The sequence below is a fragment of the Leopardus geoffroyi genome, chromosome C2, assembly GCF_018350155.1.
Source record: "Leopardus geoffroyi isolate Oge1 chromosome C2, O.geoffroyi_Oge1_pat1.0, whole genome shotgun sequence".
In the NCBI taxonomy this organism is placed as follows: Eukaryota; Metazoa; Chordata; class Mammalia; order Carnivora; family Felidae; genus Leopardus; species Leopardus geoffroyi.
Window position 1 is genome coordinate 121,522,409 of NC_059333.1, and position 26,965 is coordinate 121,549,373.

Here is a 26,965-nt window from a genome sequence, read left to right on the forward strand (position 1 = left end):
ACTTCAGAAGAATGTATATTCTGCTGCTTTAGGATAAAAAGTTCTAAGTATATCTGTCAAGTCCATCTGGTCCAGTATATCATTCAGAGCCATTGTTTCTTTATTGATTTTCTGTCTAGATGATCTATCCATTGTTGTAAATGGAGTATTAAAGTCCCCTGTAATTACCACATTTTTATCAATAAGATTGCTTATGTTTATGATTAATTTTTTTATATATTTGGGTGATTCCAAATTTGGTGCATAAATATTTATAATTGTTAGCTCTTCTTTATGGATAGACCCCTTAATTATTATTTAATGCCCTTCTTCATCTCTTGTTACAGTCTTTAGTTTAAAATCTAGTTTGTCTGATATAAGTATGGCTACTCCAGCTTTCTTTTGACTTCCAGTAGCATGATAGATGGTTCTCCATCCCCTCACTTACAACCTGAAGGTGTCCTCAAGTCTAAAATGGATCTCTTGTAGACAGCAAATAGTTGGGTCTTATTTTTTTTATCCATTCTGATACCCTGTGTCTTTTGATTGGAGCATTTAGTCCATTTACATTCAGTGTTATTATTAAAAGATACGGGTTTAGAGTCTTGTGTTGTCTGTAGGTTTTGTGCTTGTAGTGATGGCTCTGGTCCTTGGTGGTCTTTGCAATACTCACAGAGTCCCCCTTAGGATCTCTTGTAGTGCTGGTTTAGTGATGATGAATTCCTTCAGTTTTTGTTTGTTTGGGAAAACCTTCATCTCTTCTTCTATTCTGAATGACAGGCTTGCTGGATAGAGGATTCTTGGCTGCATGTTTTTCCTATTCATCACATTGAAAATTTCCTGCCACTCCTTTCTGGCCTGCCAAGTTTCAGTAGATAGGTCTGCTACTACCCTTATGTCTACCCTTGTAAGTTAAGGCCCATTTATCCCTAGCTGCTTTCAGAATTCTCTCTTTGTCTTTGTATTTTGCCAGTTTCACTGTGATATGTCGTGCAGAAGATCAATTCAAGTTACATCTAAAGGGAGTTCTCTGTGCCTCCTGGATTTCAATGTCTGTTTCCTTCCCCAGATTGGGGAAGTTCTCAGCTATGATTTGTTCAAGGACACCTTTGGCCCCTTTCTCTCTTCTTCTTCTGGAACTCCTATGATATAGATATTGTTCCATTTGATTGAATCACTTAGTTCTCTAATTCTCCCTTCATGATCCAGAATTTTTTTATCTCTCTTTCTCAGCTTCATCTTTTTCCATAATTTTATCTTCTATTTCGCCTATTCTCCCCTCTGCCTCATCATTTCTCACTGTCACCTCCTGTAGTTTATTTTGCACCTCATTTACAACATTTTTTAATTTATCATGACTATTTTTCAGTTCCTTGATCTCTGTAGCAATAGATTCTCTCCTGTCTTCTATGCTTTTTTCAAGTCCAGCAATTAATCTTATGACTATTATTCTAAATTCTTGTTCACATATATTGTTTATATCTGTTTTGAGAAATTCTTTAGCTGTCATTTCTTCCTGGAATTTCTTTTGAGAATTTTTCCATTTTGTCATTTTGGCTAGTTTTTTTGTCCCTTACGTGTGTTTTAAAAGCTTGTTATGTGTCCTGCACCTGCAAACACTACCATATTAAAGAGGGGTCATACATTGTCCAGGGCCTGGCCCTGTAGAAGATGTTTTTTTGGAGAGTGTTACTTGCTCTCTGTTGTTGTGACTTTGGTTACTTTATCTCCCTGTCCGTAGTGATGTTTTGAACCCTCCACCAGGTGTGCTTTGATTTGTTCGTTAAAGTAGCCCTGGAAAGGAAAACAAACAAAAACAAACAGAAAACAAAAACAAACAAACACACAAATAAACAAAAAAACCAAAAACAAAAAGCCAGAAACACCAGCTACAAGTAAACAACATGGTGGAAGCGGTGCTGATAGAAGAGGCCTTATCCCATACAAAGAAATGACAGGGGTGGGGAAAAAGAAAAAATAAAAGTTGACCAGAGAAACTATACAGCTTAATCCAGAGAGAGAGAGAGAAAGGAAAATAAAGGAGGAAAAAGGGGAAAAAGAAAATAAAATTGTCCAGACAGAAACTATATGGCTTAATTCAGAGAGAGAGAGAGGAGAATAAAGAAGGAGGTGTGGAACATGTATCAAGAGAATGGATTAAATATGTCTGCTTAAACAAACCAATAACCAGAGTAACCAGACTAGAGGAGGGAAGAGATGAGAAGGAGAAAAGGAAGGAAGAACATATCTATAAATAAGAATTGTCTGAGAATTAAACCAGGCAGTGCAACAGCACTGGTCTGGAGGAGGGGCTGTCTGGTGCTGTCTGTCAGCGTCAATCCCACTCCAGCAAATATGCAATTACCAGGTGCAGAGGAGTGTGGTTTGGTTTAGGCAGGTCACATCTCCACTGTGGGCCCTAGGGCCGATGTCTGAAGCCCCACCTTGTTGGTAATGGGGAGAAAAATGACAACGCCCCAGTCTCTCCTCCACAGACCAGGTGTCCCAAACCATTCTGTTTAAGCTGTCCTCACCGTGCCATGGGTGCAACCAAGGCGGTTTGTCCTGCCTGGCCGACTCCTGTGCCCTGGCGCTTGCCTGGGATTCAGACTCCTGCTCCATGTGCCCGGGTACTGGGGGAGTGCCACTCTCTGACTGGCGGAGGCAGGCAGGCTTTGTCCTGTCCCACAGCACTCTAGGGAGAGTATCACTTTCTCCCACTGTGGACTGTGCCCCTGACCTAGCCACCGAACCTGGGGCTGACTCCCTTCCTGCCCAGGTGCGTGATCCAGGCAGCCAGCCCGGTCCAGAGAAAGCCCCTCAATTAGAGATTGGCCCTTTCTCTGTCCAGGTCCATGGTTTTTCTCTTGTCCAGATACAGTCCTATGCTTCCCCAGCCTCTCTTTCTTGTCCTTTGTCTCTGCAGAAGGGGATCCCTCCCCTCCGTTCAATTTATCTCTCCCAGTTCGCAGTCACACACCTCTGGCCCGTCAGGTTGTCCTGGTGGGTTCCTGAAAGCTACTGTCTCTTTGCCTCCCAGACTCTTGGAATTCAAAGTCCTTTATCTTCAACCTTGCTTTGTTTGAGAGAGGAGGGAACTTCAGATCCCCCTACTTCTCTGCCATGTTGGCCCCTCCCCTTATTATGAATAATTTCGAACATAGACAAAAGCAGAGAGAAAAACATAATTAATCTTCCCAAAGCGTATAATTTAAAATATTATTTTGCTTTAAATTAATACCGGTGAAGTAATCTGTGAGTTTATCTATTTTTCATTTAGTGTATTCCCCTGCACTACTTTTTGATAATTGTAATTAATGTTTCTCAAAGTTCAAAAACTTATAAGCTGATTTTTCATTATATGATTTTTAAATCTCTTTTTTTTCACAGCTAACAGAGAAGCTGATGTACTATTTGAAGTATTATTTGATGAAGAATTTCCCGGAGGCTTAACAATAAGGTTTGTATTTCCTGATGATAATTATACTTTGTGAATATGAACATGTGACCAGTGACTTTACTGTACTTATTTGTCTGCGTTTTGAATTCCTCTTATATGCAAGACATCATACTTGCTACCAGGGAAGGTAGCAATGAGTAAGACAGACATGCTTTCTACTTTCACAGAGCTTTCATTTTAGTGGGGGAGATAATTGTGTAACTGATTATAATATTAGTTATTTAGTTAAAATGTGAGAAGTGCTGGGAAGGAAAAGTTCAGGTTTCTATAAGAGTATAACTTGTCCTGAGAATTCTAGAAAGCCTTCTTGACAAGTATTTAAGATGAGACTTAAAGAATGAATAATAGCTAACTGGAGGAAGAGGGAAGAAGAATGTTAAGTGGTCATGAAGAAGAAATAACAACATACAACAAAGGACCTATTCAGTCATTCAAAAAAAAAAAATGCAAGTGTGTCTGAACTTTAACAAGATTAGAGTAAAAGAGAAAAGCAAGAACCACACTGCAGGAACTTGTAAGCCAACTTTGAGGACATGTTAACATTTTGGTATATTGGCCTTCATCCTTAAAGCAATGTGAAGTCATCAAAATCAAAGCTGTGACATCAGATTTGCATTTTAGTGGAATTGTGGATGCTGAAGCCAGACTCAGGTGGTTTGAGGAGGCAGGAAATTGAGCTGACCCTTGAGAAGTTTGACCATGAAGAAGAGAAAAGATAACTGGAGGTTAGCAGGTTTAAAGGAAGAGAATTGGATTTTTTGTTTAAATTAATATGGGTGAGTTTTATTTATTTGGGGGAAGCACTGATAGAAAATGTACAGGAAAAAGGATTATGATAGAATGAAAGGTACATGGAATGGGTTCTCTCACTTATTCTTTGAGTTACCTTGAGTAGGTAGTTAAAAGCATTCTGACCCTCAATTTCCTCATTTATAATGAAGATACATACTTCACTAGATTCTTGTGAGGATTAAATGAAGTCCTTTCCAGTTTCCTGCCTCCCTTCTAGAAACTAGCTGGAAAGCTAAACTGAATTTAGCTTAGTTTCTTTTTCTCCTCTATTTTGATTAGTGACTAATTAAATAAAAAATTGATTACTCTGGTTTAGTCTCTTTTCTTTTTAAAAGTAGGCTCCACACCCAGCATGGAGCCCAAGACAGCTTGAACTCATGACCCTGAGATCTGAGCCAAGATCTAGAGTCGAACACTTAACCAACTGAGCCACCCAGGCACCCCTTGTTTAGCTTATTTGCATAAAATCACTATTGTCAGTCCTTTTCCAAGTAACCCTCACAATGCTATTACTGTTGTTTTACAACTCAAATGTGCCTGTTACCGAAAGACTTTAACTGTCTACAATCTTCAAATGCAGCAGCAGAGTCTGGATCTCATATCTGATTTTATTTTTCATGAAAATGTTTGATCACCAGTAACCTTAGCCCAGTAACTTAGAAGATACATTTTCAAGATGATTAACTTTTTTCTCAGTGTCTTTTTTTTCACTCCTAGGTAGAGGCACTGGATTTCTTTACTGATAGAGAGCTATGTAAAAGATTACCTGTACATTCATTTCTATAATGCAGAATCTTTTTTTTTTTTTTAATTTTTTTTTTTCAACGTTTATTTATTTTTGGGACAGAGAGAGACAGAGCATGAACGGGGGAGGGGCAGAGAGAGAGGGAGACACAGAATCGGAAACAGGCTCCAGGCTCTGAGCCATCAGCCCAGAGCCTGACGCGGGGCTCGAACTCACGGACCGCGAGATCGTGACCTGGCTGAAGTCGGACGCTTAACCGACTGCGCCACCCAGGCACCCCTGCAGAATCTTTAAGTATAGTTCTCATGAACATATTTTCTACAAATCATATAAAGATTTGTCATAAAATAATTCTACTCCATCATCTCTTAATATAAAAGGATTATATTCTTAGAAAAAGTGCATAATAGAGTTAAGAACTTTTGACAAGAGAAGATTTATTTTAATATCTAATATTTTTGTTAAGGCTAGGAAGGAAGGAAATCACAAATACTTGTCTATTAAGCCTTTCTGGGTCCATAACTTTAAGATGGGAAGGTGAGGATAAAAAAGGGCTAGACTCAGCAATTGATCAGGAGACAAATGTGATCAAAGTTAACATTTGCCCTATTGTGTAGGGAGAGGTCCACTGAGAACAGTGCCGCATTTGAGTATCTCCTGGTCTTTCATAAACCAAACTGTACAACCCAGTTTTTAAAAGAAGCTTGACATTTAATTCATAAATTTTTAGTTATACTCACATATTTTGTTGCCAGCCTTCTGAGAGCAAACTAACACACACATCCCTTGCACACCACACCTGTAGAAGAGTTGTTCCCCCACTTGGTAGCACTGAGTAGTCTATTCAGAAACTTTTCAGAAATGTATCATCTTATAAATTGAGATCTTCCTATGATTTCAGTTTCCTCTGCTGAATTTAAGAGTAACGTGTATTAATTCAGATTATGGACTGACTGTCCACCCAAAAATAATTTGATTTGTCTGCTCCCTAACACATTTAGTATTATTTCCCCCTGAAATAACTGTTTACTTTTAGGTGCTCACCTGGTAGAGGTTATCGACTGCCAACAAGTGCCTTGGTGAATCTTTCTCATGGGAGTCGCTCTGAAACTGGAAATCAGAAGTTGACAGCCATTGTGAAACCACAACCAGCTGTGAATCACTATAGCTCAAATTCATCAATTTCCTCTGGGCATTTGGGAGGCCTGAACCATTCCCCGCAATCACTTTTTGTTCCTACTCAAGTAAGGCCCTTAGTCTCATTTCTTTCTGCCCCTTACAAATCACAGGCAGACTTTGTAAGTGGAAACATAATTTGACTTAGTTTTTAAAAAAATTTTAGTTCAAATCAATTTCAGATTTATTTTAAGTCAATGGACTAGTAAAGAGTGCTACTGATAGCATTCTACCTCTGTTATAAAATTAATTATATTAAAGAAGAAGAAACACATTTTTTAAATAGCCTGAGGATGTCTGTTTTGTTTTCATATATTTACCTTTGAAACTAACGTTTCCATTTTTTTCTTATATAACTCAAATGTTATATCTACTACGAAATAACATGAATTTGAAACGTTAACAGGGAGAGAATTAAATTTATTAAAAGTTATTTACAAGTTTCTACTATGCAACTCATGGGTGATTTACTTTATTTTATCTTTCTGGGGACAAAATTGAATTGTTTTGTGAGAGACACTTAACCTTATTCCATGTCCCCAAATCTTAATCACATTTTTTTTTATCTTAACCTCACTTTAATCCAAGTAATATGTGTTCATTATAGACTAATTAGAAAACACAGAAAGGGAGATAAGAGCAAAGGAAACAGAAGCAAAAATACTCTCAAATTTCATAGGTAACCACTATTAAATTTTGGTGCATATTTTTTCAGAGTTTAATCTGAACAAAATCAGTTCCCCATAAGTAATAGGTGATTTTTAATCTATTAGATGCTTTTGTGTAAGAGGAAGATTTTAAGAATAAAATCATTAGATACTAGTTTGAATGAGTTAATATATCAGTACATTGGAAGGCAAAAAAAATATTTTCATAGGGATATTGATTTAGTATAATCCATAGCATTTGTCATGCTTTAAAGATTTTTCAGTTGGGGCACCTGGGTGGCTCAGCCAGTTAAGCGTCTGACTTTGGCTCAGGTCATGATCTCACAGTTTGTGACTTCAAGCCCCACATCAGGCTCTGTGCTGACAGCTCAGAGCCTGGAGCCTATTTCAGATTCTGTGTCTCCCTTTCTCGGTCTGCCCCTACCCCATTTGTGCTCTCTCTGTCTTGCAAAAATAAGGAAATAAACATTTTACTTTTCAGTAAAACCATTCAAAACTAGTTACATATGATGAAGGCCATTTTCACTCCAATAGAATATTTTTATGATTACTGAGCTCCAGAAAAAAAGAACTGAGATTTCAGATAACGGAAGTTAAGATCCTGTCTACTACTAATTAACTTTAGTGAATTAATTTTATTTTTTAATATGAATCTTAATTTTTTTGTGTTTCACTTCCTTAAGAAATTTTTTGTGCTTTGCCAGGTACCTAGTAAAGATGATGATGAATTTTGCAACATTTGGCAGTCCTTACAGGGATCTGGAAAGGTTCAGCACTTTCAGCCAACTCTACAAGAGAAGGTTAGTATACCTTGTTTGATGGACATTTAATTTAAAAAAACAACAACAGAGTGCCTAGGTGGCTCAGTCAGTTAAGTGACCACCTCTTGATTTCAACTCAAGTCATGATCTCATGGTTCATGGGATCGAGTCCACGTGGGGCTCAGCGCTGACAGCGTGGAACCTGCTTAGGATTCTTTCTCCCCCTCTCCCTTTCCTCTCCCATGATCTCTCTCTCTCTCTCAAAATAAATAAACTTTAAAGACAGCAACAACAAGATTTACATTTCTCTTTTGGGTATGCAATGACTAGTTTTCTTCAGAAATCTCATAAAAGAGAAATAATGCTTTTAATCACGAATGTTCAGAATTCTCTTCAGCCATATATAAAAGTTTTTGGACTCGTAAGTGGGAATACAGATAATTTTTCTTTTAAATCAGTTTTGGATTTTATGTTAGTTGTTTGCAAAATCATAATAACTGTATTTTAAATTCAGGAGAGGCCTTGGGGTGCCTCGGTGGCTCAGTCAGTTAAGCGTCCAGTTTCAGCACAGGTCATGATCTCACGGTTGTGGGTTCAATCCCTGCATCGGGCTCTGTGCTGACAGCTTGGAGCCTGGAGCCTGCTTCGAATTCTGTGTGTGTGTCTCCCTCTCTGCCTCTCCCCCACTCGTGTTCTATTTCTCAAAAATAAATAAACATTAAAAAAAGTTTTTTTTAAATAAGTTCAGCAGAGGCCTTAATGGCACTTATTAACTTACTCATTTTCACTTGCATGTATAGCTTTATTCTGGCAGTTGGTTGTCTTAAATGTGAATGAGCAAATTCATATTCCCTAATAGAGATTAAGAAGAAAAGAAATTCTGCTAACAAAAAAAAAAAAAAAAAGTTGACTCAGACAAAAAATAATAATAATAATAATAATAATAATACATTCCTACAACACAACTCTTCTTGCCAAGCTACTGACCTATCTTCTCAGGTCAAAAGGGAATGTTCTCTCAGGTTTATAAACCAGTAGCCTACACCATGAAGGCCTCTTTTGTTCTAATGTCCTCCAATAATGGTGGCATTATCAGAGTTTATCACAGTAGAGAGGAGAAAATATCAAGGGAAATGATGATAAAATAAACATAAAAAGTGAGAGGGACAAAATACACAGGTCTTCTCTGCCAATAGCTATTATAAATTTTGCTTATCATCCATAAATCCTTTCTACCTAAATATAATCTATATCCAGATTTTCAAACCCTCTTTTCCTCTCTAATTTATTTGATTCTGCTAACTACTCATTCTTTAGAAGTACTGTATTATCATTCATTCATTTCATTACTTCATTCAACATGTATTTGATTGCCTACCATGTACATTGTTCTATACAATGAGACATAGCTGTAAACAAAACAAAAACTCTGACCCTCAAACAATTGGTATCCTTGGGAGGAGAAGACAATAAATAAGTAAATTATATGGCATATTGGTAATACAAAAGTTTAAGGAAAAGTTCAGGGAAGGAGGATAAAAAATGTTGGCAGGAGAGGTAGAGGCAAGGTTTTGCAGTTTTAAATAGAATTATCAGGTAACATTTGAGTAAAGATTTGAATGAAATGAGGACTAGGGCATGTAGATATGTGAAGGGAGAGTATTCCAGACAAATTCAAAGACCCTGGTAGGAATCCAGGTGTACTCAAAGTAGAGAAAAAAGACTTATGGTTCTCAGTCAGTAGGGTGAGTTATAGTTAGAGAGGTGATACATCGATACAATGCAGGATCCTCTGGGTCATTAATAAGGACATTGGTTTTTACCCAGTGAGATAAGGAATCAGTGAATGGTTTTGAGAAACAGAATGACATCTAATTTATATTTTAATGGGATCATTCTTTCTGCTATCTTGGGAATAGAATGTATAGGAGCCAGGGTAGAAACAGATTAGTTAGGAGACTACTAGAACCATCAAGGTACAGTTGATAGTGACTTGGACCAAGGTAGTAGGGGGCTGTGAGAAGTGATCAAATTCTAGTCATATATGGAAGGGATTGCCATCTAATGACAAATTGGATATGGGGTTAAAAGAAAAAAAATGAATTAAAGAGTGTAACTCTTAAGGTCTTAGTAACTAAAAGGATAGAGGGGCTGTTACCTGAAATGGATAAGATAGCAGGTCAAGTAGGTTTGTGGAGGAAGATACAGAGTTCAGTTTTGGTCATGGTAAATTTGAGGTATATATTAAACATCTAAGGGAAGATTAAGAGTTAGAAATTTGAGTGGAGATGCAGAGTCAGTGTCTCTGATAGTTACAGAGGCGAGAGAAATTTGGCATGTATTTGTTTATCTATATGTTTATATCTATGTATATCCAAGGAAGTGGATGTAGATAGAGAAGAGGTCTAATAACTTAGCCTTACAGAATTCCATCCTTAACGAGTCAGAGAGATTAGGTGAATCTGACAAAGAGGACTGAGAAGGAATGGCCAATGAGATAGGAAGAAAACCAGTAAAGTGTGGTGTTCTAAATGCCAAGTGAAGAATGGATGTCAAGTAGAATAATCAACTGTGTCAAATGCTGGTGATGGATCAATTAAAATGAAAACTGAGAATTAATCATAGAGTTTTTACATCTGAGGTCATTAGGAATCTTGGCAAGAACGGTTTCAAGTAGGGTGGTAAGAGTGAAATACCAAGAAGAGTGGGTTTAAGAGAGAAGAGGAGAAGAAAAAATAGAGGCAGAAAATAGAGGCAGCTACTTCGAAGGAGTTACACTCTAAAAGGAAACATTACCCTGACTCCCTTCTTGGCCTTCTGCCATGTATTCACCTTCTTTCTTAACCTCTATTTTTCCAACCATTCACTGGGCACTGCTCCCTAAAACTGGACAACAAATTGTTTGTTTTTTTTTTTCTTCCCCCTTTTGCCTTACTGTTTGGTGACATTTGCTCTTACCTCACTGCTAATTACCACTCAATCTATGTGATCCATACCTCTCAATCAAGATCTAAGCCAGTATCTCCAACTTTCTAGAAGACGGGTATAGATGGATACCCCACCATCATCTCAACCTCAAGATGTTTTAGAATTGACCTCACCTAAAGTTTCCTCTCTTATCCTTATTTCTAACACTACCATTTTCCACGGCATATAATCTGATGAGCATGGAGTAAAAACTTTTTCCTTTTTTCCTTTTTTTTTTTTTTTTTTTGCTGTGAGACTCCAAATCTTTTTATTTCCTTTCGGTTCCCACAACTGGACCTTAGAGTGTTATCCTAAGCCTAGGTTAACCTCCTACCTGTGCTTCCTGCTTCTTATCTCTTTCCTTTTTGGTCCTTCTTACGCAGTACTGCTTGATGCATCTTTCCTAATGATGTTTCCTGATGATCCTTTCACAAAACTGTGTGGACCCAGTGGCATAATTGGGCAAAATGTCTAATAAGAGCACCTGGGTTTGAAGTCAGTTTATTCCCTGAGGCACTGTGGTGTGATAAATCTGGTACCAGACTAAAAATCAGGAAATCAGATTTGGTGACTCAAATTGAGCAACTCTAACTTCCTTGGTCCTCTGGGGCCTTGTGTGTAAAATTAAGGCACTGGAGTTAGATGACCTCTTTTCCAGCCGTAAAACAATATTATTCAAATATTCTAGAATGTACAGGGCTCCCTCTTCAGTACTAGTGGAATTCATTAGTTTCAACTGAAACTAATAGCTAGACCTTCTATAATCTAACTCTACCTAATTCTTATATAAAGTGTATCCAAATATTTGATAAAATGGTCTGTTTTAGTAAGTTTGGTCTCTTTCCTTTCGCACAAATAGATAATTCCCACTTCAGGTTATGTGTTCTTACTGTTCCTTCCACATTCCTCTCTCACTACCAAAATTCCCCTAGATCTCAGTCTACTAGTCATTTTACTACCTATTTCCTTGAGATAGAACTCAACATTTGATACTATATTTCTTCAGAATCGTCTGCATGCTGCTCCTGTTATTGGGTGCTATTTCATTATTCATACCAGCTAAACACTTTCATATTTCCAAGAAATATGAGATCCCATGTATATCACTTACATCCATGAAGCATTAATAAGCAGCCTAATTTTCATCTGATGACCAAATTCTAGACAGCTCAACATGATTTTTAAAAAAGTATTCAGGGCACCTTGGTGGCTCACTCAGTTAAGCATCTGACTCTTGATCTCAGCTCAGGTTGTGAATTCAAGCCCTGCATTGGACTCCACACTGGGCATGAAGCCTACTTAAAAAAATTATTTTGTGGGGGTGTCGGGGTGGCACAGTCGGTTAAGCATCTGACTTTGGCTCAGGTCATGATCTCATGGTTCACAAGTTTGAGCCCCCCATCAGACTCTGTGCTGACAGCTTAGAGCCTGGAGCCTGTTTCAGATCCTGTATCTCCCTCTCTCTCTGCCCCTCCCTTGCTCTCTCTCTCTCTCTCTCTCTCTCTCTCAAAAATAAAATATTTTAAAATTTGTTGTTTAGTTTTTTTTTAAGTATTCAAGCTTCTGGAAAAAGCAAAACTATGGAGACAATGAAAGATCAGTAGTTGCCAAGGGATTAGGGGGAAAGGATTAGTAGGCAGAGCACAGAAGATTTTTTAGGGCACTGAAAATAATCCGTATAATGGTGGATACATATCATTATACATTTGTCCAAACACACAGAATGTAACACCCAAGAGTGAACCCAGTGTAAACTATAGACTTTAAGTAATAATGAAATGTATGCAATTTAGGTTCATTAGTTGTAACAAATGTACCACTCTGGTTGGGGATGTTGACAATGGGGAATGCTATACATGTGTGGAGACCAAAGGTTTATGAAATGTCTCTGTACCTTTCTCTCAGCTTCATTTTGTACCTAAAGCTGCTTTTTAAAAAGTCTTTACAAAATATAAAATAAAAATAAAATTTTAAATATCTTTAAAAAATATTTAGGCCTTTATTGGAAAAATATGAGTAACAAATAGCTTTATGTAGATATCAAATAGAACAACCGAAGAAACTATACCCAAAACTAGAATATTTTCTAATTAAACTTATGGCATACTTTTTCTTTGAAACAGTACTGTGAACATGGGTTTTAGAGTTAGAGCTCAAATATCAGCTCTCCTGTTATTGAGTTCTACAATTTTTCTATCACTTTGAACCTCACTTTGAGGAAAAGTAGTTATAATATTAAAAGTTTGCTTAAATCATTTATAAGAATTTTAACTTTCAGATTGCAGTTCTACCTCAAGAAATAAGTCAAGTAACTCAACATCATAAAGCCGCCTTTACTGACAACACTGTTAAATGTCAGCAAAGAAAACATGAGCCTCACAAAAAATGTAAGTTTAAAGTTCAGAATAAACTTATGATGCTAACTGCTTTTTTTTATTAATAAGTTTCATTGAGTTACAATTCACATACTATAAAATTCAGTCTTTTGAAGTATTTACAGTGATTTTTTTGGTGTTTTCACAAAGTTGTACAACGTATGCCATTATCTAAATTTAGAACATTTTATCACCCCAAAAAGAAACACCATACCTTTTTGCAGTCATTCCTCCAGCACCTGGAAACCATTAATTTACTTTCTACCTCTGTGGATTGACCTATTTGGACATTTCATATAATGGAATCATAACATTTGTGATTTTTTGTGACTGGCCTCTTTCACTTGGCATAATGAACATAAAGTGCATCTGTGTTGTAGTGTGTATAAATACTTCATTCCTTTCTTTTTTTAATTTTTACATTCCTTTTTATGGCTGAATAATATTCCATTGTATGAATACTACATTTTGTTTATCCATTCATCCATTGATGCACAGTTGGGTTGCTTCCACTTTGGGGCTAAAATGAGTAATGCTGCTGTGAATATCCATGTACAAGTTTTTTGTGTGAACATATGTTTGCAGTTCTCTTGGGCATATACCCAATTGAATTGAACTACTGAGTCGTATGTTAACTCTATGTTTAACTTTTTGTGGAACTACCAAACTGTTTTCCAAAGTGGCTGTACCATTTACATTCCCACCACCAATATATGGGAGTCCAGTTTTTCTGCATCCTCCATAATACTTGTTATTGCTCATCTTTTTTATTCTAGCCATCCTGGTAGGTATAAAGTGAAATCTTTGTGGTTTTCATTTGTGATTCATTAATGACTAATAAAATTGAGGATCTTTTCATGTCCCTATTGGCAGTTTGTATATTTTCTTTGGAGAAATGTCTACTCAAATCCTTTGCTTGCTTATTTATTTATTTATTTATTTATTTATTTACTTATTTATTTATTTTGAGAGAGAGAGAGCATGAGCAAGCAAGCTGGGAAGAGACAGAGAGAGAGAGAGAGAGAGAGAGAGAATTCCAAATAGGCTCCATGCTTATTGTGGAGCCTGATACGGGGCTCAATCCCATGACTGTGAGATCATGACCTAAGCTGAAATCAAGAGTCAGACACTCAAGTGACTGAGCCACCCAGGCACCCCACCTTTGCTGATTTTAAAACTGAGTTACTTTTCTTTTCATCCTTGAGTTGTGTGAGTCCTTTATCAAATCTGTATACTAAATGCTTATTCAGATATTTGATTTACAGATATGTGCTGTCATTCTGTGGGTTGTCTTTTTAACTTTATAGTGTCCTTGAAACACAGAAGTTTGTAGTTTTGATCAATTCTAATTGATCTATCTTTTCTACTTTTCTTTGGTTGCTTGTGCTTTAAGTGTCCTATCTAAGAAACCATTGCATAATCTAAGGTCACAAAGATTTACACTCATCTTTTCTCCTAAGAGATTTGTAGTTGTAGCTCTTATTTTAGGTCTTTATTAGTGTCTGTATATGGTATGAGGTAGGGGTCCATATTCCTTCTTTTGCATGTGGATATCCAGTTGTCTCAGCATCATTTGCTGAAAGACTATTCTTTTCCCATTGAATTCTTCTGGCACCCATTGAATTTTCTTGGCCCCCTTGTTAAAAATCAATTGACTATAGATGAATGGGTTTATTTCTGGCCTGTTAATTCTGTTCCACAGGTGTATATACCATCTTTATGCAAAGAATACCCTTTTCTTGTCTTGATCTTTCAGGTAAGCTTTCAGTCTTTCAGCTTAAGTGTAATGTTAGCTGTGCGGTTTTGGTAAATGCCCTTTATTAAATGAGGAATTTCCCTCCTATTCCTAGGTTGTTGATTTCTACCACCACCCCCCCTTGGAGGGAGGGATATTGGATTTTGTCAGTTGCTATTTCTGTGCTTAATTAATATGATATATTCCATTCATTGTTTTCTCTGTGGTGAACCAACCTTGCATTCTTGGGATAAATCCCCCTAGGTCACGGTGTATAATCTTTTTATATGCTATAAGATTTGATTTGCTAGTATTTTATTGAGGATTTTGGCATAGAATTATAGAGTGGGGATTGAGAGTAGGGCAAGTTAAAAAGCCCCTAAGCTCACTGTTCTGAGAGTCCGACTTTTTCCTTGAATAAATACTCCCCGGATTGCTAAAAGCCTTTGATTCATTTCCATAGTTCTGAAAATTTGGATTCTGGTAATTTGTGCCCATTTTCTTGCTGCTTTTATGGAGGAGAGAACTTTTAGAAGTCCTTACTCTGACATTTTTGCTGATGTCTCCTTACTACTTTTTGAGATAAATTTTATTTAGCATAATCCAGTTACTTTTCTGTGTATAAACATTTGCTTATTAAATTACTCCAACCTATATTACAATTTTTTATTAAAAATATGTATTAGGCACCTGTGTGACTCAGTTGGGTAAACATCGGACTTTGGCTCAGATCATGATCTCACAGTTTGTGAGTTTGAGCCCTGTATCAGCTGAGCTTGAGCCCCACTACTGGTGAACTCAAGCCCCACTTCGGGTGAGCACAAGCCCTGTTTCGGGTAAGCTCAAGCTCCGCTTCAGGTGAGGTCGAGCCCCACCTTGGGTGAGCACGATCCCCACTTCGAGTGAGCCCTGCTTGTCTCTCTGTCCCTTTCTCTCTCTATGTCTCCCTCTCTGCCCCTTGTGGGATTCTCTCTCTCTCTATCCCTCTCTCTCTGCCCCTCACTCACTTGTGCCCTCTCTCTCTAAAAAAATAAAATAAAAATAAAATCTTAATAAATAAAAATATGTATACTGTGTTGCAGTATTCTCTTAACAGAATTTGTACATTTTTTTTTTCATTCCTTCAGTAGTGTGTACTGTGTTCCAGGCACAGTAGGGAATGTAGATGCAGAGATAAGAATCTTCATCTTGCAGTTACTTTTTCTCTTCTCTTGATCAGAATATTCCCAAATTGCTGAAAATTGCTCTTTATGTTCAAAATATGACTCAGTTGTTATTCATTCATTTATTCAGCTGCTACTGATTGAGCTGTTATGTGCAAGGTACTGTTTTAGGTGCAAGGGATATATGAGTGAACAAGATAGACAAGTTTTTCAGCCTAATGGACATTACATTCTAAGGCAAAGACCAGTAATAGACCAAAAAACCTATTCAATAAATTTCATAATCTGTAGTAATTATAAGTGCTATGATGAAAAATAAAGCAGATTAAAAGTATAGATAGGGGTGGTATTTTAAGTAGAGTGGTCAAGGGTTGCCTCTCTGAGGACATAAGTTTTGAGCAGAAACACCAAAAAAAGGGAGTGAAATGGGGTAAGTTATGCAGAACGTTTGAAGAGCTTTCCAGCAGAGGAAATATCAAGTACAGAGTCCTGAGTCTAATTTATTATATTTGATGTATGCATGTATCTTATGTGTGTGTGTGTGTGTGTGTGTATATCTTACATATATTATAATAATGGTCTTTTAAAATATTTTTTTAAAAAGCTATTTTCAAAAAAATTGTGTAGTTTTATAACTTTGGTTCAGTTTGACAACCACTTTGCACCAGTATCTATATGTTATTTTTGTTTCATTTACGTTTTTAAATTAAATATAGATTGATACCCTATAAATCTGATAAATATAGTTTAAAGGTTCTATATTTAATTGGAATGCATTGTGATTTTTCTTCAAATTATTATTTACATGAATGCATGTAACTACATTAGTTAGAATTCCAGTTTTGTTGTGTGTGTCTCAACAAAGGCTTAATGTCAGTACATGTTAACTTGCTTTTTCTTTTCCTCATTTTTGCAAGATTACTTCCTTCCCTTCTTCTTTTCCTTACCTCCCTTTCCTCCTCTCCCCTCCTCTATTTCCCCTCTTCTGGTCCCTGTCTTCCTATTTTTGCTTATTTCTTACCACCTCTGTTCATCTCCCCTTCACTCTCCTTCCCTTCCCTTCTCCCTCCTTCTTTTCTCACTCTCTCTTTCCTCCTTTGTCCCTTCCTCCCTCTTTTCCTCTTTTTTCCTTTACTCCTTCGTCTTCTAATTTATCCTTTTCATTTTTCTTACCATTCTCCCAATTTACCCTTAACAGAAATACTAAAATAGCTTCCTAGTTTTTCTCTTACTCTTTATGCCACTGCCATATTTTAATCTTCCTAAGGCACAATTCTGATGAGATCACTACTTGCTCAAAACCTTTCTGTCATTGGTTGCCCACTGCTTACTGGATTAGCTCCATTATATTCCTTGATCTCCAGTGGAACTAGTCTAGTAAGAGTTCCATAAATACATTCCTTGCTTTCTTCTTCCATTTCTGTTCTCCTGTTATTTCCTTTGCCTGAAATGTTTGGCCTCCTTTTGCAAACCTACATACTTCAAGGCTCATTTACATGTCACATCTTTCCTTTTCTCTTGTTGTTATCTGTGAGTATATCTTCTTCCGCTCATCCAAATTAAAAGTTTTTCAAGGTCTGGGCCTTTGTCCTCTTAGAATTCTGTGAATTTTCAATTCAGAGTCTTGCTGTGGTAGATATTTGGTAAATTTCACTAGTTTGCAGCAATACTTTTCACTTACCAAAATTCCTATTTTCTTGTCTCTAGTTAAAGAAGAGTGTAAGAGTCCTAAAACTGAGAGCCGGTCACAAAAAATGTCAAATAAGCAGGTAAGCTTTCTTAAATCAAATTCTAGTAGCCAGCTTTTTATTACAGTGGGTAGCTGTGTGGCATCTGAATTTTGCTGCCCAAATCCATAAGTTGCCCAAATCCATAATTACTTGGATGGGAAGTTACACAGCTAGAGTCAGGATTTGGAACTAGAGATACTTATACACACATACATATATATAAATACATAAACAGATATGTATTTAATAGTTGGGTGGCTTTGAGCAACTCACTACATCTCTTATAGCCTCAATTTCTTCATCTTTTCTTTTTTTAGAGAGAGCACGAGCAGAGGAGAGAGGCAGGGGGAAGAGAGAGAATTTTAAGCAAGCTCCACGTTTAGCGCTGAGCCCAACATGGGGCTCGATCCCACAACCCTGGAATCACAACCTAAGCCAAAATTAAGAGTCGGTCGCTGAACCAACTGAGCCACCAAGGTGCCCCCTTAATTTCTTCATCTTTAAAATGCAGGGTTGCCTGCATGGTTCAGTCAGTTAAGCATCCAGCTCTTGATCTCAGCTCAGGTCTTAATCTTGGGGTCGTGAGTTGGAACCCCACGTTGGGTTCAGCACTAGGCTTGGAGCCTACTTTTATAAAGTAAATAAATAAATAAAAATTAATTAAATGGAGATAAAAATAGATTTATCTCGCTTGATACATTTAGTCTGTATATACATACATACAAACATACCTACGTACATAAATGTATGTATGTATGTATAAAATCTGTGGAAATATGTGTATATTCAATGATTCATTTGGGATCAACATAGCAAAGTTAATGATTAATTAATTGTGTGGAGTAGCTTGGTGTGGGAGGAAGCTGAGGTTATTTATGTTTGCCTTTGTATAGTCTCTGCTGATTGATAAGGAGAGTATATGCATTTTATGATCAAAGAATAACAAATTTTTACTCTAAAAACATTCAACACATATACTTATGGTATATGTACTTTCTATATGCATATTGTTTAATTTTTTAAGAATTTTATCTCTTATAAGTTAGTCATATATCAAATATATAAAAGGCACCTTAGCAGAATATTTGGCACATGCCAGGTTATCAGCAAATGGAACCCATTAATATTTAGATACCAGTAATGGTTGACTTTTAAGGCCCTCTTTTTCTGAAATTCTCATGCTATAATTTCCTTTCTTCTAGGAAGGGATTTATAAACTTTGTTATGGGTTCTTTCTCAGAATAGTGTTTTTAATGCTAGAATACTTAAGATTTGAAAGAAAATTAATTGTATTGAAATGCAATTAGAATCACCACTATTGCTTCATTGAAGGAATATTCATAATTGAAGGAAATGCTAAATCTCATTTAGAAGTTAATGAAGATGCAGATCTAAGTTTTTTCCTCATCCAAGTTTACAAGACCCATTTTTAAGATGTAAAAGAAAATGGCACTTAAAAAAATTTGCAGTAATTTATTTAGAACACTATTAAATGGCAGCTATTTGCACAAAAAGCTCATTCTTAACTCTTTTATAGACATTTGGAGGGCCTACCAAATGTAATATTAAGCTATTGAAGAGAAATGAAAGTGCAGAAGTCTCAGAAAACCAGAAGGTTCTGACTGGTTACCCAAATGCTGTTGATAAGGTAAAAGACCATTTATTCAATTTCTGTTGCCAAACTTTAGCAGCTGGGAAGATGATTGGGTGAAAATTCAAATGATCGTTTTTGTACCTAAAATTCTTAGCTTTTTCCGTGTCCTCATATTTTCATCTTTATGCACAAAATATTTATTCTTTTAGCCTAACCCTGGAATTGAGAACTTTTTAGCATCCTTGAATATCTCCAAAGAAAATGAAGTACAGTCATCTCATCATGAAGAGCCTCCAAGTGAAGAACTTTTGTCACCACAGTCATTTGCTATGGTTTGTGTTCTGTAGGAGCTTTTGTACTGTCTGTAGTAATTTTACTATTGTGGCGCATGCGTACATACCCCATGCAACTGTTACAACACTTTTACGTCCTGTGGACTGGTATGTTGCATCATTATTGTCATCTTGTAGGGAAAACCAGGCTTCCCTGGGCATTCTAGTTATCCGTATGTTTGGTTTTTTTAGACCTGTATGTTTGCTTTTCAAACATTGCCACCAGGTAATTTGGTCAAGTTAAGCAGAAGAATAAGTACTGTTTCTGTGGCAGGTAATGTGGACATTTTGTTTCAACTCTAGACTGTTGATTTTGCTCATTCCTTACCTGAATGTAATTATCATCTTAATTTTTAACACTAGAACTCACTAAAAGAAAGGTTAATAAGCTCTGTAACTCTAAGGTTAACTTTTCTCCACCTACCCCCACCATCTCCATACCAATTATTTTCAAAAACAGAAAGGAACTCGGATGCTTAAAGAAATACTAAAAATTGATGCCTCTGATACTGTGGACCATAAGAACGAAATGAAGCAGTTTGGTAATGAAGCCACTGTTTCCTCTAATAGAAGAGATGAATATGGACCTTCCTCACAGCCTCAACAAAATAAGAAATTAAGTACGTGAACAAAGTACTAGTACTAGTAACCAATATCATTTCAGATGTTCCGTTCATTTGGGTTGTTTTATCATGTGCTTTTGAAGATAAAACTACCTATAGTTTTAAAAGAGTATAATGAAGAGTAACAAATAAGAATGTAATTTTTATGCTGTGTCATTAAATAATAATATAACTCTGTAACGAATAGCTCTATAGTCCCTAAATGTCTTCTTATGATTACTTAAATTGTGCTTTTGCAGATACTCATTCTGTAGTGCCCAAACCTAGACAAGTTTTCACATTCTAGCTTTTTTCCCTCAGTAATTTAAAAATAGTTTTGTAACTTAAATACATTATTTAACTTTACTAAGATTTTAAGGCTTTTTTTCATATTTATAAAATGAGAATAACATTGTAAAGGACTCTTGCAATAACTATATGATACATACAAAGCAGCTTGCACTGTGTCTGGCATATTACAGGTACCAATATACCTATAATTGATATAGCATTATGTTCTAATAGCTTGGCCAATAGAAGAAGCTACAAAATCAATTATAAATAATTAATGGAGGAAGACACTGTAAAGTGGGTGCTTACCTTAAAATTTTGAAGCCTATAGCATGCCATCTGGCAAATACATAGCCAGATTGGTTTTTTTAAGTTTATTTATTTATTTTGCGAGAGAGACTGACTGAGAGCACAGGAGGGACAGAGAGAATCCCAAACAGGCTCCACACTGTCAGCACAGAGCCAGATGTGGGGCTCAAGCCCACAAACCACAAGATTATGACCTGAACCAAAACCAAGAGTCACACTCTTAAACGAACTTAGCCACCCAGGTGCCCCATAGCCAGATTTTAGTACACATCCATATATGCCCCTACTGTCTCTGTCCCCTATATTTCAGTATTTTGTCTGTATAATTATCTGCAAAAGCCTACCAGGAAGAATGACTAATGCAAAAGTACGTGGGGACAGAAATTTCTCAGGTAAAACAAACAAACAAACATCAGTTTGAAATAAGCAGAACTGACTTCATTAAGCATCAAAATCTGGAACAGAATCAGAGCCTAGCTTCATTTATTTTATATTCCAGTGAATAATAAGATAAATAATCAATTTAAAATTTGAGTAGCTATTAGGAAACTATCCTGGTGACAGACATGCTCTTGGAATAACAAAACTGGAAAAAGATGGTCTTGCTGTCAAAAAACAAGTAACTTTTATTTCAGAATAATGAAGAATATATCTCTTAAGAGTCGAGAGCTCAGAATCCAGCCCAAGTAACAGAGTTTGCAGGTTGTGTGGCTTTAGGCTAGCAACTTAACCTTTTTTTTTTAATCTATAACGTGACAGGTTTAGGTTCATTCTTCACTGGGGTATGCTCTTGTTCTATTAGTTTGTTCATCCTAAAGAATGTGAACTCTTAGAATGTTTTAATCATCTGTAAAAGCACTTGAAAGGGTTACTTTTAGAAAAACTTTTAAGCAGCTTCATTTTGGAGCAATAAGACCATTTATCCATGTGTCTCAGAATGTAGGATGGAATTTTGACAAGACTGAACCCAAAGCCTCAAAACTTAAGAATTAATTGTAAGGTGCCTGGGTGGCTCAGTCCTCTGAGCATCCGATTTCGGCTCAGGTCATGATCTCACAGCTTGTGGGTTCAAGCCCCGTGTCAGGCTCTGTACTGACAGCTCAGCACCTGGATCCTGCTTCAGATTCTGTGTCTCCCTGTCTCTCTGCCCCCTCCTCTGCTCATGCCATATCTCTCTCCGTCTCTCAAAAATAAATAAACTTTAAAAAAAAAAAAAGAATTGTAAATCAGCTCAAAAAAAACTATTTGCTTGTTCAAATTTTGCTTTGCTCGAAAATAACTATATAGTCATTAATCTCTCAAGATGTCAGTTTTTGGCAGTCAGCTACTTACCATGTTTTAAAATCTTCATCATGAATCATTAATCAGTTACAGTCATTTAAAAATCTGTATTGAATTCTTGGTAATTTTAGGCAGTACTAGATAGTTCTTCTATTTGCTTCATGGGAGATTCCTCTTTTCACCTTTTAACAATTTTTGCTTGCTATCTGTAAAACCCTACAATAACTGCATAGTTCAGTATATCATTTAATATAGATATATTCTTTTCTCTTTTTTGGTAGCATCTTACATGAATAAGCCTCACAGTACTAGCGAATACCATAATGTTCAGCCTATGGACCATGTGTGTTGGCCTGCTCCCAGCCATATCCCTCCTGTGTCCACACCAGTAACTGAACTTTCTCGAATTTGTTCCCTTATTGGAATGCCACAACCAGATTTCTCCTTTCTTAGAACACCACAGGTATACTATACTACTGTTCCATTTATTTAAGTTCTTTAACACTGATCTTAAATAGATTAACTGAAAATCTTTGGCTAAAAATAATATAATGGAGCTGAGTTTTTGTACGTTATGAGCAACATAGATTTATTCTTCCCACTATGGCTCACTCATATTTATGCCAGAGCCCTCAGAGATGCTGACAGAGAGGAACCTGGGCAGCACGTAGTCTTGGACAGATTGATAGAGCTAGGGATCTTGGTCTATAGCAGCAATTTTCAAAGCTTTGGCCTATTAAACTTCCACCTTTTTTTTTTTTTTTTTTTGAGGACCCCAAAGGATTTTTGCTTACTTGTTTTATATCTATATTAACTGTATTAGAAATTAAAACAAAAAATTAAAAGCATTATTTATTAAAAATAACCTTTCAAAAATTTTAGTGAGTGGCACTCCTCTACACTTTTACAAATCTTTTCCATCTCTAGCTTAATGGAATAAGCTAGATTCTCATATCTGCTTCTTACTATCAATCTCTTATGATTTGTTTTGGTTAAAATACATGAAGAAAATCTGGCCCTAGACAGACTGATAGTTAGAGAAAAGGAGGGAATTCTAATAGCCTTTGCAGATAGTAGATACTTTTTGATACTACATTAAAATATGGTATTTTCTTAGAAGTTAGTTGCAGTGTAGAATCTAAAGCTATATCAGTGAATTTTTTGTCCTCTATATACTTGTGAGAAACTGAGAGTGGAAAAGACAAATAGCACCTTAATATCATTATTAAAATAGTTTGGACCTCAAGGACCTCCTGAGAGGGTTTCGGGGACCCCCAGGGGCCCCAGACTGTACCTTGAGAACCACAGACGATAGGAAAGGTTCTTTGATCCTCTTTATATCCAAGTTGTTAATATATTCTCACCTAAAACAGAAAGTAGGCTTAAACTCACAACATCACATAAAAATGACTACCTTTTAAAAAAGTAGAATTTTTAAAAAAATTTTTTTATAAAAGAAAAAATGTGTAATAAAGAGTTGTAACTTCTGTGTGAACATAAAATTGGACATAACCTCTAAGTCTTTTAGATTTTGGCAGTTAATTCATATTAATGAAATATCTGCTAATTGGAGGATGGTGTAAAGCAGGAGTCAGAATTTTTTTTTTTTTTTTCCCAAGGGCCAGATAGTGAGTATTTTAGGCCTTCTGGGCCATATGGTCTCTGTCACAGCTACTCAGCTGGGCAGTATAGTATGAAAACAGACTTAGGCAATACATGAAAGAAGGGACTTGGCTGTGTTGCAAACACAACCCTTATTTATAAAAATAAGCAGAAGGCCTAGTTTCCCAACCCTTGGTATAAGGAAAAAATTTTGTTGGCTTTCATTTGCATTAGGATGCCTGACCCTTCAGCTAGCTTAAAGAGCATTTTATTTTGTAAACATGGCAAGATAAGGAAACAATTCTAAAATTTTGCAGGGCAACCCAAAACTTAAAATGATTGTCCTTTGTTGAATTTTTGAATTCTTTTTTATAGAATGTCACATGAAAGTATTCTACTTGTTTAAGCTTGAGGGGAGAAGGTCAACCTCCTAGACAGATAACTTCATAGACATTCATGTTCTCTTTTTTAGACGATGACAGTTTGTCAGGTAAAATTATCTAATGGCTTACTGGTACATGGGCCACAGTGCCATTCTGAAAATGAAGCCAAGGAAAAAGCTGCACTTTTTGCATTACAACAGTTGGTAAGAATTAATCATGACTTCTCTACTAAACTTTTAATTAATCTCTATAGATGTTTTTGTTGCATTGTCTTCTAACTTTTAAATTCTTCCTTAGGGCTCCTTAGGAGTGAATTTCCCTTTTCCTCCACCAATATTTCCAAATTATCCTCCTGCTGTACCACCCGGAACCATTCCTCCAGTTTTTCCTCAACCTACTGGTAAGATACTTGGCCTTTTTAAATATTTGTTATTGAGTTTCTGTTTTTAGAAAGTTCTTTTAAGAAACATCATTTTGAGGAAACCAAAAATGTATTTAAATATCTAGGGAATGTAAGAAGGAATTGTGAGAAAAATAAGACTGGAACTAGAGATTGCAGATTTATCTAGAAATACCATTCCCCTCTATAGCCTCTAGTCTAGCTGAAGTAGAACTGTTCTTTGTTCTAGGCAGTCCCTTATTCCCCAGTAGCTGCTGACAGATGAATTTAGGTTTAAGTTAGACATCAAAACAGAGGTGGGAAAGGGGGAAGGAAAACAAGTGGAGGGAATAAAGAACAGATAAGGCTTTGAAGCTGTGGATGTGAAAGAAACTGCCCTTGATGATGAAGCTTCAAAATGAAGAATGAGGAGTTTCTAAGTTTACTGTGTGTCTCTTAATATTCTCTCATAACTGTCTTCCTCTTTCAAATGTAGAGCCTGAGTTATCAAGCAGGTAGCTCCCTGCTTCCTGTAGCCATTTGGGATCTTCCTAGTGTTCTGAGGGAATAAAATGGTCACTCTGGAATCAGAACTCTTTTTGTCCAGGGTCTTTTACTGCCTGACTTTGCAAAAATCATATAACTTCTTTGGGAATCCATTTTCTTATTTATGCTAGACTGTGTCCAGGATTTCTTTGAGACTACCATTTTATAATTTTATGATTCTAAATCTTAAGCTTATTAAACTTTTCTTTTATCACCCCTTTTTCCTAATAGCAGTTGGCTTCTTTATATCCTACTCATTATATTTTAAAACCAATCATTTGTTTATTTCAGGTTTAGAAATTTTATTTTCTGAGATATTAGTGTAGTAGCTCTACACAGCTAATCCTCACTACAAACATTAGAAAACTTAATAATGCATATTAAACAAATTATCTCTTCTCTTGGCCCAAACTACATGAAACTGAACAATAAATTATTTTAAAAGTGTAAACCTTTTACACTTATAAGGACAGAGAGCTAAAAGAAGAAATATCAGCAGATTAGAGATTTGAAAAGAGTTCATGATGAGAAAAGCAATTCACAGAGTAATAACTAATTTAGCAGAGCAGGGATAAGCTACCCTAAAGTATCTGTAGAAGATAATCCAAATGAGATGATGAGCATCTCTCCTCCCTCATAAATCCTAAAAGTTGCAGAGCTTGAAAGTATCAGAAGCTATCAGAGCTTCCAATGAGGCATGGGCTGAAAAAAGGGCGATTGTTTCAAAGTCTGTATGTGGAGAGATGAGACTCCTCAGATACCACCCCACACAGCCCCTTCAGGCAAAGTGCTGGTAGTATATTCTCCAGAGGACTCTCTAGATTCGGGAACACCAGGCACAGAGTACAAATATTTGGCTGAAAACTGAGATTAAGGTAAAGTTCCTTTTCCTTATCCTGTTCTCAGTTTGTAGCCAGCCATAGCTCATGTAGAAAGTTGGAAGATGGTTCTTTTCAGAAATTCACTGAACTATAAAGAAAATACCTGCTGACTTTTGGAGAATATATATATATAGTACAAGTAAAAGCCAAGAAATTTCTTTTTTTTTTCTTTTTTAAGTTTATTTATTTTTGACAGAGAGAGACAGAGACAGAGCCTAAGTGGAGGAGGGGCAGAGAGAGGGAGACACAGAATCTGAAGCAGGATCCAGGCTCTGAGCTGTCAACACAGAGCCCGACGCAGGGCTCAGACTCACAGACCATGAGATCATGACCTGATCCTTAGTCAGACATTTAACCGACTGAGCCACCCAGGTGCCCCAGAAAAGCCAAGATATTTAAATGTTAATCAGGAGAAAAAACTTCAGCATCAGATTAACATTTTTAAGTTATTTTATAGATTCCTACTTTATGATGTGAAAAAGTCCCAGTGGAAAAAAATGGAGGAAAGTGTATTTTATGTTTAGAACAATGATTCATTGGGGAAATTGTGGAGTTGATCTATGCATAAGATTACTATAACATCTTTTAGGGGCACTTGGATGGCTCAGTCGGTTATGCTGCCAACTCTTGATTTCAGCTCAGGTCATGATCTCACAGTCGTGAGATCAAGCCCCAAGTTGGGTTCTAAGCTATATATACATGGAGCCTGCTTAAGATGCTCTCTCTCCCTCTCCCTGTACCGCTGCCCTGCTTGCACACGTGCTCCCTCTCTCTCTTTCTCAAAAAATAAATAAATAAATAAATAAATAAATAAATAAATGACAATATAGCACCTTTTAAATAGATCTTCTTAACATTATGACAGACACCAGAGTTGCTTATAGGTAGTATCAAGGCCTAATTTTATAAATATTTTTAGCATTTTTCATATTAAAAGTTTTTTTCATGCAAGAATTTGTACATGTTTAATTCAGAATACTAAAATACATTATGATTCTTTTCTCCTGATCCAAAACTTTTTTAAGTGGCTGAATTATCAAACTATCCTATCTTATAGGTCTGGCTGCCTTTTTACTTCTCTGAAAAGAAATTTTGAACACAGTACATGTCTTCCTTCAGTGGCAGTGTGCTGGTGTCTCACTTGTCATTGTTTAATGTAGTAGTTCCCATATGCGGCACTGGTACTAACTAAATAAGAATCCACCTGTGGAGCC

At 36.4% G+C, this 26,965-nt stretch overlaps 1 protein-coding gene across 4 annotated transcripts in view; it reads left to right on the plus strand.

The window, feature by feature from the left end:
* The window catches only part of XRN1 (5'-3' exoribonuclease 1), a 120,255-nt gene that overhangs the window by 86,020 nt on the left and 7,270 nt on the right, over nucleotides 1-26,965 (plus strand). For all 4 annotated transcript variants that reach the window (XM_045503421.1, XM_045503422.1, XM_045503423.1 and 1 more), the window contains 11 exons: nucleotides 3,370-3,439; nucleotides 6,013-6,220; nucleotides 7,525-7,620; nucleotides 12,827-12,935; nucleotides 17,529-17,590; nucleotides 19,089-19,199; nucleotides 19,355-19,477; nucleotides 19,938-20,097; nucleotides 22,242-22,423; nucleotides 24,035-24,148; nucleotides 24,243-24,345. In XM_045503421.1, coding sequence (XP_045359377.1) covers nucleotides 3,370-3,439; nucleotides 6,013-6,220; nucleotides 7,525-7,620; nucleotides 12,827-12,935; nucleotides 17,529-17,590; nucleotides 19,089-19,199; nucleotides 19,355-19,477; nucleotides 19,938-20,097; nucleotides 22,242-22,423; nucleotides 24,035-24,148; nucleotides 24,243-24,345 — 1,338 coding nt within the window. The remainder of the gene's footprint in view (nucleotides 1-3,369; nucleotides 3,440-6,012; nucleotides 6,221-7,524; nucleotides 7,621-12,826; nucleotides 12,936-17,528; nucleotides 17,591-19,088; nucleotides 19,200-19,354; nucleotides 19,478-19,937; nucleotides 20,098-22,241; nucleotides 22,424-24,034; nucleotides 24,149-24,242; nucleotides 24,346-26,965) is intronic.